General features: G+C 35.1%; 1 protein-coding gene across 2 annotated transcripts in view; it reads left to right on the plus strand.

The window, feature by feature from the left end:
- DMD (dystrophin) overlaps positions 1 to 15,042 on the plus strand; it is a 2,128,065-nt gene that overhangs the window by 695,916 nt on the left and 1,417,107 nt on the right. For both annotated transcript variants that reach the window (XM_067723245.1, XM_067723244.1), the window contains exons 18-19: positions 456 to 579; positions 13,061 to 13,148. In XM_067723245.1, coding sequence (XP_067579346.1) covers positions 456 to 579; positions 13,061 to 13,148 — 212 coding nt within the window. The remainder of the gene's footprint in view (positions 1 to 455; positions 580 to 13,060; positions 13,149 to 15,042) is intronic.

Below are 15,042 nucleotides of genomic sequence, written 5' to 3' on the forward strand. Positions count from 1 at the left end.
GTCATATGACCAAACACAGCGTCAATATGGTTGGAGACAACACGAAGGGCATGAGTATCCGAGGTATGGTTTAATGGGGGCCACCAAAAGGAATTTTTTGTTTACTGTAAGTACATTCCAAAAAGAAAGAGAGTTATCTTGGAAAGTACTAACTTTTCAATCATGCAGACATTCAAACAAAGGCTGAGGAATAACTTATAGAGGTAACTTGTAGAGGTCATTGCTACATTGAGATGAATAAAATGACCTCTGTGATCATGAGACTGGATCAAAGCTGACTCCAAATTTTGAGCCATCCTGACCAGGGAAATAGTAGTGCTGTTAACAGCAATAGGGGCATCAGGCAGAAGTTTCAGGTTGGGAAAAAATGGTAAATGTTGATAGATTGCTTTTTTTTCCCATATAGAAGAAAGATATAATCAAGAAATAATGACCCTTATTTTTCCCTGTCTTAGGTTGGATGTCGATATAACTGAACTTCACAGTTGGATTACTCGTTCAGAAGCTGTGTTGCAGAGTCCTGAATTTGCAGTCTATCGGAAGGAAGGCAACTTCTCAGACCTTAAAGAAAAAGTCAATGTAGGTTATGCATTATTTTTTATGTATTTTGCTAAGTTTTGCTGCTTGTAAACTCTGTGCTCTGAACTCTTATTCTCTTAAAGTTGAAAAGATTAAAGTGATATGATATAATGCTTTTAAAGATATCTTTGAAATATATTTTACATATCAAGTAGAATCAAAGTTTAGTATAGAGAAATGTTTACTGATTCTGCTGTGACTAATGAGGAATACTTTTTGTAAACCTTCTTTAACTTTTATATTACTTAGCTGTAAATTAACAACTTTGTAACATGAACTCATATTGATTTCCCTTCATATATTGTTCTTTCACCTGAAGGCTGATACTTTAGCAGGCTTGCAGAACAGAATGGAATAGAATAGACCCGACCCTTAGGAATACTAAAGACCCTGTTTGTGCTCTCACTGTCATCAAAATGTTATACTTCAAAATCATTAATAATTGTCATAAGTTATAACATATTTGCATTTTCTGGATATGTACGTATTACATTAACATAACTAAAAGTTGCCCGGCCTTTTTATTTTTTTATAAAAGATTGTTTGCTGGTTTTATTTCCTACTGAGACATTATAGTTTCATCCTTTGCAATAGGGATTTTTATTAATTTAATAAGAGCTGTTTCATCTTCAGGGACATTATCAAGGCTTTGATTTTTCAACTTCGACTTATAAACATCCATTTTTGGTATATAATTGGCAATAGTTTGTGAGGAAATTTCTCACAGTCAGAGTGAATATTCTGCAGTGGGCAGGCTAAAGAAACAGGTATTCTGAATGTTAAATAATTTTAGCTATAGGAAGATCACATGTGCGGATTCACTCTGCTTTATCTTTCCAGCATTTGACTTCATGAATTACAAAATCTATTAGATGTTTACAAATACAGCACTAACACAGATACAAGGGAATACCTGCCGTGGGGTTGGAACTTTTGGAGAACAAAAAAATCTTCTTCTAGGAGAAAAAATTCTGTTTTTTTAGGCTGCTTGAGGGGGAGAGAGAATTTCATCAACATTGCTCAGAGTTGACTGTTTATAAATGGGAAAGTTATTTTAAATTTCTTATTGGCTTTCTATGGTATTCTGTTATCAGCTTAATAACGGACTATTATAGATAGTTTCCAGAAAAGGGAATTATGATTATATTGTTAATGTTTTAGTTTTAAAATTAAACTGAATGATAACATGTAGAAAATAGCGAAATATCTTATTTCAGAGTATACTTATTCAAAGGTATATTCTTTGTTACAATTTTTGAGGGAAAGTCTACAAGTAGAAAATTACTTAGAGAAGATGAACTCTAATTATGTTTCGGAGTTCATGTGACATACTCGACCACTGAAAGTATGAATCACCTTGGGTAGACATTTTATTAGCTAATTAAATATTTTTTATCTATCTGAATAATCTACTTAACTGTTTGCCATCCTATTTCTGTGTCTTAAAATAGCTTTGATCAAGCAGGAAAATTGAATTCTAGCATTTCCAGACTATAAATTTAAAAATTTCCTGTTATCATATGGTTACCTAGAAGCAATTTGCATTTAATCAATAGTGTCCAGCAATGAGAGACTGCAAGTGCTAAAAACAATGTACAATACTGTATGAGTGGTTTTCTGATGCTTCGTTGAGTCACCTTTATCAACTTTTACTCTCATATTCTGAAATAAAAACATCATTCTTAATTGCCTACTAAAATAGGACATGAAATGATTTACCTAGACATTTCCTTCAGGCTAAATATAAGGTATATGTATTTAAAAAAATCCTTGAGAGAAATACATAGTAATGGTGATGGATATGCAGTTTAGGCATACATTAATTTTCTTGCTTCTTCACCTGTCAGTTTATGTAGGTTATTTTGAACACATGGGAGGCCTATCTCATGAGCTTGAGTGCTATTAATTCATTTTTAGGCATTCATTAAAAATGGCTAAATAATACCTCCTCTTTTTTTTTTTCACTTGAAGTAATAAATGAATGAAGGAATCAAGCACTTTCAGCCAATTAGAATATCCTAGGACACTGTCACTTCAGATTTATATACTTTTAAATCTAACAAAAATTTTCCTTCTCTATTAACAATGTGTTTTATCCATACAATTAACATAATACACTTTTTTAAAAGTTGAGTTCTAGGGGACATATCTACTCAAAGTGTGGTCCCTGGACAACCAGTATTGGCATCATCTGTGAGCTTCTTAGAACTGTAGGATTGATTTCAGGCTTGATAAATCAGAATTTGCATTTAAACAAGATCCACAGGTGATTCCTACGTACATAAATGTTGGAGAATCAATACACAATGGGAGACTTTACCAGACTCCTAGGTGTTCTTCAGTCATTCTGTTAATGTCACCATAGTTCAGAATTTCCAGCTGACTTAACAGGTATAGCTACTCAACTTCTTGAACTGAGCACATGGTAATGTAAGTTAGTAATTAAACCAACAAAACAAGCTCTTCTTACTCCAAGGTGATTTTATACCTCTACAGTGTTCTCCTGAAAAGCTTTCCTACTAGCCATTAAGGTCAATAGGCCTTGGGCTCTTCCTGGGACTTACACTTGCTTACACCCATACCAAATCAACTTTTCACCAAGTTCTGTGGGAAATCTTCAAGCCAATTAATTCTACCGTTCCCTTATCTCTGTTATCTGTGCTTGCCACGGAGAATATAGGAACCTCTATTCACCTGTCCTTTCTTGTATCTTCGTCTCTATGCTCTTCTGTACTCTTTCCTCTGTCTCACTTTCTCTTCTTTGTGCTTTCTCACACTCATTCACTGTGCACTCGGAAACCCTTCTTCCAAAACAGACTTTCTCTCCTGTATACCCGTTTTGTTCATATATGGAATTTATCGGGTCGGCCAAAAAGTTTGTTCGGGTTTTTCTGTAAGATGGAAAAAAGCCCGAATGAACTTTTTGGCCAACCCAATACTTTTACCCTTAAGATCACCACGAAGATTAATGACTCACTCCTCCACTCCTTTAGAATTGCTAGTTTACTCACTTCTCAGGGTCACTTCCAAAGGTACCACCCTTAATGTAAAACTGTCACTTCCCTTGTGTTTCATGCCAAGTGGCCATCTGTCATTCACCAATTTATTCTATTATTTTCTCTTCGAAAACTTTGGCATCAGGTTCACAGTCTCCTCCACCCAAGTTATGCCTTTATCCTTAAAAATCTCAGCCCACGTGGACTATCTTGCTGTCTCCAAAAGCTTCCATTTCCCTCTTCTCCTCAATTCACCTACCCACTTGCATTAACAATACTGTAGATGTTTCGCTGCCAGACATTACTCCATTTCGGAAAAAACACACTTTAATAGACTCATCAGTAATTCTTCCTAAGCTTTCCATACTTCCCTAGTAAATTTTCTCAACTTTTCTTAACTATTATTTCAAGTTTTTATAGGCCTCTTAAACTTTTCCCCACCATTTACAGTAGGTGACTTTCCCTCCTACTTTAGTTAAAATAATCTCTCTTAAATTATGTGTATTTGTGCTCACGGTCTCTTTATTTCCCTCTGCCTTGGTGGTAGAGACTGTGTTTTGGCTCATTAGGGCTATTCTCAGGGGGTGTGTGTTCAATATCTTCACTGTCTGTGTCCTCAGGAACCTGCTTCCATTCAGCCACACATCCATTTCTTCAATGTCTCCCTATTTTCTGGGTCTTTATCATCAGCCTTTAAACAGGCTGTTTTTCCATCTTTCCATCCTATCCTATAAATATATATGTGAATATTTGTGTGCCTTATTTTCTCAACTTCTCTGCAGGACTAGACCCTATTAACCTCTTAGTCCTTCATGAAATTCTTTCCTCCTCTGGATTATGGAATACCACTCTCTATTGTTTACCTTTTTAACGTTTTTGCCATTTTGTTCCATCTTGTTTTTCTTTAATATTGAAATTCTGTACAGTTCTTCCCTTGTTTTCCTCTCTAGATTATCCTCATTACTTCCCATTCAAATAGCATCTATTTTCTAATGACTCGCAAATGTGTATCTTTAGCTCGTGTCTCTCCCTTAAAGCCTAGTCCAGTATATCTAATTGCGTAATAGACACATTTACTTGAATGTTTGCCTGCAAACTTAAACTTCAGTCTCTCTCCAGCACTCCTTTATTCCTTCTTTTTACTTTTCTTCTTCCAGCAACCTCATCCAGAAACCTAAAAGCTAACTGGGTCATCTAGATTTTTTTTTCTACCATTCACACGTCTACCCTTTGACAAGTTCATTTAATCTCATTCCCTTAACAGCTCTTGAAACTGTCCAGTTCTCTCTATTCCCATCACCACAACCCTGACTAAAGCTAATATTATGGCTGACTTTGGTTTAAGATGACAGTCCCTAGCTGGTCTTCACTGCCACTAATGTTGTATTACTTTAGAAGTTTTCACATCACTTCTGCCAGAGTGAACTTACTAAAACATAAGTAGTATCCTGTTATGCCTCTGTTTACATTCATTTGAGAAAAAAAAGAGCAGCCACTGAGACCCAGGAGCTGGGTTGGCACTGCAGTTAGGCCTTGGAGGTGCTAGATGCTGTACTAGTACTTGCAGCTAGTCTGTAATGTTCTCATGTTGAATATGACAAACAACTCCGAATGCTCACCTCAGACAGGGCCACTCCACAGTCATGATGGATCACGACAAAAATGTGACCATTGTGTAATTATGTCTCAATACAGTAAAAAATACTAACATTGTCCAAACCACCCAAAATGACCAAATATCCCTCCTCTTCACTAATATGACAGATTATGCTCCTTTACTAATCATGGCTTTAGCCTCTACATTCTTTCTGCCATCTAGATAAGAAGATTTAAGATATCCAATCATAGAATCACCTCCACTTCCTTACAGCGTCTAATTAAAGGCAAAGCCTTGCTTCCTTGACCACCCACATCACCTTACACAAGCCCAAACCCTATAAACTATTTGTAACATCCTCTTGGAGACATACCCCCATAGTTCCCTATTACATGCCATGTCTCTTGTTGCAACTAGTAAATCAACTTAACTTTGTTCATCTACAGGCAGGTTCCTGGTGGCCTTTGACTGAAAGGCATTGGCAAAGTCACTGTCTTCATGTTGCCCTTATGCAGACTACCATGACCTAATTCCTTTTTACTTATCCAAGCTGATTTCTCGCCATTGTTACATTGATTATATTGTTGGTTTCTAGAAACTAGGGACTGGAACTTAATCTGATTGGGTTTTGTTTGTTTGTTCGTTTGCTTTTAGTTTGGCTTAGTTTGGTTTTGGTATGCAGTGTGTAACATAGGCGCCTGGTATTTAATCCAATTAATGTTTGATTATGTGAATAAGTGATTTTTTTTCAGTTCTGCAGGCACGTTTTAAGTCAGGCTCTGCTACCAATATGAAGGATATAACAACTTCTGAATAAACATTTGAGTGAATAAATTACTTTTTCTGTCAAAGGGTAAAACTTCATTATAGAATCTTAAGTGAATAGAAAATTAATTGCTTCTATAGTCAGAGTAGGACTCTGGGGGATGTGGGACTTACTTTCATATTAATTAGAAAAGATGTCATGAAAAGAAGAGGGCTTTAAGAGATGCCGGTAAAGAAGGAGGACAAGAGGTCATGAGTGTTTTTAATCAGCTTATTAAAGAACTAGTAAACTTCTCTTTCCTGTATACTTTGCTTAAAACTTATGTTAATTATGTTTCTTTTTTAAAATAATACAACTAAATTGCCTTTTTTGATCAATTATCTTATTTTTTGAATTATAATTTACATACAATATTAGTTTCGTGTGCCCAGCATAGTGATTTGAATTGCCTTTTATTTTGCACTTGAAGTTATACACTTTAGAATTCATAACTTCCTGATGATCTCAGAATTTTCATGAGCCCATTATATATTTGAAAATGTACAATTCATTGCTCATGCAATGGTTCACTCATGCCTTTACTTGAATTTATGTGTACTAGATACTTTAGAATCTTGAGTAGTAGCTTCTAAACATATGATCATATACGGAATATATACTGAGTAAAGTATTTTTCTCTGTTGAGAAAAAATAATTTCAAAACTGCGTTCTGTTATAAAATATATACTTTTACAATTAAAAATATTATATCCATATTATACATATGTATTCATACACATACATATATGATAAACAGAGATACATAAGGAAATAGGCACACATACAGAAAAGCTGGATGAGTTTCTAGAGGAAGAAAGATTATAGAAAGATCTTAATGTCAAGGGCAGATATGTTTTCATGAACAAGGTGATTTGAAAGAGGTTGTTTTAGTTATCGGTACTTAATGCTTTAAGAAGCATTGTACCTGGCAGGAAAAATATTTGGAGCCTTTCATGAAATAAGTTTCTGTAAAGTAGTGAGGGCTAAAGTCTGGCTATAGATATTTGGACTAACATTGAAGATGAAATGCATGGAAGAAAATGGGTGTCATCGTTGAAGAACATTCAGATAATATTCGTGGCCTTGAAAACAAGGGGGAAGCTTTTATATATATACATATATATACATACATATATATATGTATGTGTGTGTATATATATATATCTCAATAAATAGAGAGAGTCGGAACCATGGAAGAGGAAGAAAGACTGAAGATGTTGAAACATTTGAAAAACATCTGAGAAAAAAGTAATCCCCAAGTTTCTGAGAGCAGTAAAGTGTTGTTACACTTATTCCCTAGTGGATAACAAAACATCCCCACATGTCAGCATAGCCAAAGATTTTGCACAGTCTGGAAATACAGGAACAACTTAATTAGGGTACTTGAAAATACTATAACTCTCTACTTGACAAATGGGAATACCTGTTTATTTGCTACTGAGGCCAAAGAATGCTGGTTAGTACCATAGTCAAGAAACATTCCCTTCTCTTTTGTTCAGTATCAAGTCTACATTTTACAATCTCCAGTATTAATTTGGATCGTAATAATGCGGCTTTAGTTTCTTCCTTATGAGATCAGTGTCTCTGTCGCCTTGGTATTTCATTCCATTTCTGTTAAATTCAACGTCTTCTAGCCTTATGATTTTATGTTGCTTTTTTATGAAGTCCATGATATCTCAGTGAAGATGCCAGAACTGTTTCCTGAACTTTTGTTTGGTAGACCGCTGTTGGGAGTTTATACTCCCTCTAATTTTTTTCAATATGATATTTTTTCTTTATTCTGTAATAAATGTTACAAGTACCATGTTGGGGGTTTTTTCCCCTTTGTTTTCTCTTCCTCAGCCAAGGCAGGATTCTATTAAGTTTTGAGTTAATGAACTTTACGTGGTGCTACTTGTTTTCTATTTGGGTCATTGTTTATTCCTGTTTTCAGGACTACATAACAGTCCTGTTGGAGAGTGAGTTTTGCCCAACTCTCAATCTCATCTGGAGTTTCCAGGAGACTTTCATTGAATCCAGCTTTACTTTCCTCAGCTTTCCTGGGCTGTTTCTGTGACCACTGTATGTATAACTACCAGGATTGTTACACATGTACACCTTCATAGAGCTTTTGAACTGTGGGTGGAGTGGGATAGACTGTAATATTGTATATGGAGGCATGATGCTATGATAGACCTCACTTTATTATGCATCTGCTATGTACCAGGCACTATTCTAGGCACTGCAGATAGCGTGAAGAAGGGAATGCAAAAGGATACGTGACCTTATACGTTTATATTCCTGTGGGCAAGGTGGAAATTAAGCAGATTAATATGTAAAACGTATAGAATGTTAGTGATAAATGCCAAAGATGAAAATGAAGGGGGAATGAGAGCTAAGGGGGGTGTGTGTGTGTGTGTGTGTGTGTGTGTGTGTGTGTGTGTGTGTGTGTGTGTGTGTGTGTGTGTGTGTGTGTGTGTGTGTGTGTGTGTGTGTGTAGATAAAGTGGCAGTACAAGGCCTCACTGAGAAAGTGCCATTTAAGTAAAGATCGAATGAGGAATCTACAAATACCTGAGGCAGGACCATTTAAGGCAGAGAGAAGAATAAATGCATAGCCCGAGAAGGTAGGAGTGTGCCTAGAGTGTCAGAGAAAAACAGAGTGTGTCTGGGGCTGAAATATCAAGGTGTTCAGTAGCAGAAGTCAGAGAGGCTAAGGAGATTAAAGTCAGGTGAAGCCATGGTTAGGCTTTGAGCTTTTACTCAGAGTGAGAAGGGAAGCTTTTGGAGAGTTGAGCTGGCTTTCTCTGTCAGCTGTGTTGAGAATGTATCATTAGGGAGCAAAGACAGGAACCAGGGATACCATTTAGTATGCTATTTTGAAACATCTAGACTCACGAGAGATGATGGGGGTCTTTCGACTAGTGTGGTAGTAGTGAGCACAGTTATAACATTGCTTTCTGGATGTCTTTTGAGGTAAGAACCCATAGGATTTTCTGATGGATTGCCTGTGGGGTTTGAGATAAAGAGTCAAGAAGGATTCGAAGTTGTTGGCCTGAACAAATGGAAATATAGATCGAGGTCTAGAACACACTATATTTAGAGGTCGGGGAGATGAGGGGGAACCAGCATGGGAGACTGAGTAAAGGCAGTCTTTGAGGTCAGAGGAAGTTGTGTTTGTAGTCTAGGAAGCCAAATCAATATTCCCAAGAAGAGGAATCTTCTGAATCAAATTATGGTGATAAATAAGCTGAGGACTGAGAATCAGCCATTGACACTTTCTGAGTGTCAAACAGCAGGTAAGCAGTGGGGACAGAATTCGAACCACCTGAGAACAGAGTGACTCCAAAACTTCTCATTACCTTCTTTCCTGTCTCCTTGCTACCCTAAATTTTCTCATTTGTAATCAACTATCTAGAGGTGTGTCTGAAATGAAATTTTCTGGGCTCTTCACTGTCTTGTTCATACTCCTCAAGGCACATTTATGTCAGTTTTTCTCTTAATTTTCCAATATTCTTCTTTAAAATGTTGTTGCTTATCAGAACCCAGGTATCATCTAAACATTGACAAATATGTGGAGGCTACTAACTGCTTCTTTCTCAGACCTGTATCTCTATTTATGCAGCAGTTACTCAGTTTGCAAGTAGTATACATCAGCAATGGGGTACAGTAATTGAGCTGTACACAGTTGCCAGTGAGCCTATAGACTGTCAGTGTCCATACCGAGTGGCCAGGCATTCCTTCTGATACCTTGGTGCCCATGCTGCATTAATGGGTAAATATTTTGAATACCATCCCTGACTACATCCAAACTATGAGGTTACTTTTACTGTGAGTTGGAATAAGATATGTTCAAATCTGTTTGATTCATCTTCATTGAAATACCCCTAGAAGCAGCAGAGTATGTTTCAAAGAGAGCTTAACTTGTAACTAGATCATCAGGGTTCTAATATTCGTCTAAAACTTTCTACTTCTATGATTCTTTTTTTGGCCACACCGTGTGGCTTGCGGGATCTTAGTTCCCCGACCAGGACCAGCGATTGAACGCATGCCCCCTGCAATGGAAGTGCAGTATCTTAACCACTGGACCACCAGGAAATTGCCTCTACTTCAATGATCTTGGATATATGACTTAATCTTCTTTGCGCTCAATTTTCTCTTGTGTAAAATAGGATAAAATAATGCTGATTCTATCTCACAGAATTATTATGAAATACATATGAAATCATGTAATACACAGTAATTTGGTACACAGTGTAAGGCATTCCATTTTTATCATGGTTATCTCAGTGTTTTCAAATGTTTCACAGACCTCTCTGCGCCTCGCTTTCCTCCTCTGTCAAATTGGGAGAATAATAGTACCTACTACAGAGATTACTGTTTTGTTGTGGTGATGATGGTGGTTATTGTTATATAAATTAGAATAATTGGAATAATGTGGCTAACCAAACAAGGTATTTAAGCTCAAATATTACCCCTGAGATATTCAATTATGTTTGTCTCTCTGTTAGTAATACTAACTGATTATTCCATTAGATGCTTAGAATAAAGAGATTATGATCATGACATTAAGGAGGCCATTGATAATCTTTGCATCATTTATAAAGACAAGATGGTATTCTGATTCTACTCTTCATATAATTTCATATTAAAAAAACAAACAAAACAAAACTCAATGTAGATAAAATAGAAGCCACTGTGTTAGAAAAGGATAATTCTAAAACTGTTTAACTCAAAGAACACCAGTTTGTTCTCATTGTTCTTGTTGTCATTTTGTTGTAGTACAAGTATTTTTCTTATTTTCTCTTTTTTTTGAGCTGATGTAGTTAAAATTTGAGATGCCCCACATCCCGCTGTAGCTCTTGGTAGTTGTAAATATTTGAATATTATATATTTACTTAGAATGTGCTTATTTTTCTCTTCTAAATGCTCAGAGTCCTTTGCAGATAGCATTTACCTTTTAATGGAGAACAAATTTAAAGTATTGGGAAACGTGTGCCAATTAGATGCTAAGGACAGAGAATTTAGAAGACCAAAGTCGAGAATTAAGAATATGTGAATTTTGGAGCTTCGTCTAGGTTCTTACGTTTAACAGTATATTGTGGCTACTTTATTTTCATGGACTTTTCAGTTTAAGTAGCAAGCTAGAACTTTCCTTGGTTCTGTACACACTTGTGTAAACAATTCAGTAATGTCTTTGTGAAGCTCACTTTCAAGATAACCCAGAAGTTTCACCTGCTAATTGATGCAGCATCCTGGGAGCATATAATCCCCAAGCACCATAGTCTGTGTACTTGGAAATTTTCAAGTAGAATCCAAGATAGTAAAATGTTTCTATTACCTTTGGAGTTTTGCTACTGATGAGATGAAACTGAGTTCTCATTTGCTGCCCTTGATGGCATAATTTAAAACGTATATATTCCAGCTAGTCTATAAATACTTTTTAAAAAAGGCTGTCCTTTTATTTCATTTATTGTGCTAAATTTTAATTTGTTTTCTTGTATATTACAGTTTTTCCTGATTGGATGTATTGTATTGTCTATAGGCTCTTTTAGCATTTTGCACTCTTTGACCTTAAATCCAGTAATTTTAGTTCATGAACTCCTTTTAAAATAAATTTAAAGAGCTCTCTGTTCACTTGTGACTACTTCTTTAAATTGGAGAATCTTTTTACATATTTAAAAATATATGGATTATTTTATGAACGTTTCCAGCATTTGGTGTGCTCGGGGAATAGTCCAGTCAAGATGATTACTTACTTCTCTGACAGTGTTTGTGATGTTGCCATATTGTATATATCTGTATTTATGTCTACATATCTTATCTGTCTGTCTTTAACTATTTGCTTTCAGAGGGAAGACACTAGATCTGCGCTGTGCAATTACAATTGACACTTGACACATTGTAACTTTTAAAATTTAAGTTAAATTAGATTAACTTAAATTAAAAATTAATATCCCCAGTCATACTTGCCATGTTTTGAGCACTCAGTACCCACGCGTGGCTAGTGGGATGTATTGGATAGTGCAGATACAGAATATGTCCATCCTTGCAGAAAGTTCTACTGAACGATGCTCCACGGGGTGTGCATGTATCAATTATATGCCTCCCACCTGTACTCCAATTCCAATTAAACTTTGGAATATTTGTTTAAATGCCTATAGATCTAAAAGTTTTAAAAAACAGTCTGATGTAGAATAACCTCCTGCCACAAACTCAAGTGAAATCTTTGTATAATGCCACTATTAAATCACAAAAATAATGTCTCACTATATGTTAAATACATTATAGCTTGCTTTTTCTGCAGGTTGTTAGGTTTAGGACATATAACATATTGTTATAGCCACAGGTTTTAATGACTATAGTAATATAGTTCTACTGAATCATAGCTTAAAATTGTCTCTGTAGAGACATTATTAGCTAAACGCAGCAGTATTACATGCTACATTTTGTTAAGTAATTGTGTTTTTGTTGTTCAAAAGTTAACTCTGGTTAGGAGAAATGAACAAAGGAATTTAGAAAGCTTTATGAAACTGAATCTAATTTTCCTTGAAATGGGAGTACTTTGACAATCCTAGAGAGAGAAATTAACCCGCAGTCTTGTACTTAGATAAATATGGGGGTTTTTTTGGTAAATTATTTATGCTAGTATACTTTTTTCCTATTGTATATACTTACTGGATTTTCTGTTTGATTTTTAATAAAGACTATATACTTATGTTAGCATTATCAGTGTTGTATTTTTAAAAGATAAATTCCATTTTAATTATCTGACACTTTATCATTTCATTGTTATGATTTGCCTTTGTTGGTTCTTTTTTTGGGAGGCAGTCTTAACTTACAATGCCTCAGAAACTATTACGTAAAAAAAGTTAAGAGTAGACATCTTATTACAAAGAATAACAATTCAGTATGAAAATGGCTTGTGATTCATTGCCATTTTGATGCTTCTAGTGCCAAGAACTTGAGAAAAAAATCTTTAGATTCACATGATAAGCTGACAGAGTGAAATATCTTAAGGCTTGAAAGGGCAAGTGGAAGTTATAATTGCTGTATAGTTTCACAATCCTTTTATTGAATACTCACCTTTGCTATCATGCTGCAGGCCATAGAGCGAGAAAAAGCCGAGAAGTTCAGAAAACTGCAAGATGCCAGCAGATCAGCTCAGGCCCTGGTGGAACAGATGCTGAATGGTAATTACACAGAGTTGATTTAGATAATCTTCTTAGGGATTTGATAAACACATAGGTTCATGTTTATCAGCAGAATTATATCAGACAAGCCCTACCTGAATGAAAATTTAAAGTGAGTTTGTGAGCTTTTATTATTCTTTCTTATGCTAAGCAAATTATTAGAGGAAATTCAACTTTGAGTCCAATGGAAGAAAATGGCTTGTGGTAGAATATTGTATCAATCTGCTGCCGAGAAATCAGTTTTAGTGCAAATCCTGCTAGCATTTGTCCAAATGGTTTAAGAAAACAAGATTTGCAGAAATAATTGGAAATGTAAGCAATCATATAATATACATAAAGTGATTATAATCTGATTTAAAATAATTTTGCAGTATATTTTTTCCATACCTGTTTGCTAAGGTATTTATTTTCTATGTTGCTTTTCATTTTTTAACATGTTTAAAAGAAAATGTCTCCTCAGGGGAACTTTTTTTTTTTTTTAACTTCACCTACTTCTGAGTGAGGTAAAAGTACAAAGCTAGCAAAACATATTTTTAAATAATGAATTAAAATTAATTATTGCTAACACTTGGTACCTCAAAAGCTGTCTGAACAAAATGTTATTGACGTCAATTGTAAACAAACTTTTTAATTGTCATTGTTATACTATTACATTCATTTCTATAAGTATAAGTAGGTGTAAGTAATTTATGAAAATCAGGGGTAATGCTATTTCTAAACAAGGTTTATTTTATTTTTCAAAGGATATGTTTACAAGAATATCATAAGCAAATGTAACAAATGTTTTTGTTATGCATGTCAGCTTTTTCCAGTACCTGCCTGCATTCTGGGGCATAAATTCTGTGTATGAATTATTTTTTGCCTTAATTGCCATGTTGGCATTAAAAAATTCAATGATCTTCCTAGGAAGTGAATTCATTTTCTTCTTCTAATGAGCCCCCTGACTGTATTTGGTTAAAAATAAAAACAAGCAAATATGACAGCTGAGGATTGGGTTAACAAGTTAATGAATATATAGAAGATGAAAAATACAAAAAAGATTGCTTTTTATTTTTTTAAAAAATTTTTAATTTTTTTTTTTTTTTTTTTTGCGGTACGCGGGCCTCTCACTGTTGTGGCCTCTCCCATTGCGGAGCACAGGCTCCGGATGCGCAGGCTCAGCGGCCATGGCTCACGGGCCCAGCTGCTCCACGGCATGTGGGATCTTCCCGGATCAGGGCACAAACCCGTGTCCCCTGCATCGGCAGGTGGACTCTCAACCACTGTGCCACCAGGGAAGCCCCAAGGTTGTTTTTTAGATGCATGTTTGCTGGATGGTTTAACTGATGAGTTTGACAACGGCATATTCATGTTAAATAAAATTATATGATCTAAAAAATTATCCTTAAACTATTATATAATTTCCCCCTAGGAACTGCATTATCACTTTTTCATTTTTATAAAGTGATGTAAAATCTATACTTTTAAATAATCTCTACTTTTAAATGGTCTCATTTCATAATCAAATATCAAGTATACCTTAACTCAGATTATCTGATAGTAGCATAAACTGAATTATTCAAAAAGAAGTTAAAATTTAGAAATGAAGGTAATGATTTTTTGTGATGAAATTACATACAGGGTTAAAATGATCATATGATTAGTGATAACATAATTTTCTAGATTATTTCCCTTATAGCTTTAAATTTTGGAAGCATGAAGAAAAATCAGGACATATACTAGGTCTGTAATGAATATTAATTGACTGATTAAATTCTGTTTAGCAAAGCAAAATTAAGGCAGTAATTGAGATAATGACATTGGTAATTTTGGTCAGAAGATAATAATACTTCTGAAGGAAAATTATAATTTCTGTAGAAAGCAAAGCACAGTAAGGGGTAGGGGTGTGATGTGA

Source organism: Pseudorca crassidens, chromosome X (genome assembly GCF_039906515.1).
Source record: "Pseudorca crassidens isolate mPseCra1 chromosome X, mPseCra1.hap1, whole genome shotgun sequence".
In the NCBI taxonomy this organism is placed as follows: domain Eukaryota; kingdom Metazoa; phylum Chordata; class Mammalia; order Artiodactyla; family Delphinidae; genus Pseudorca; species Pseudorca crassidens.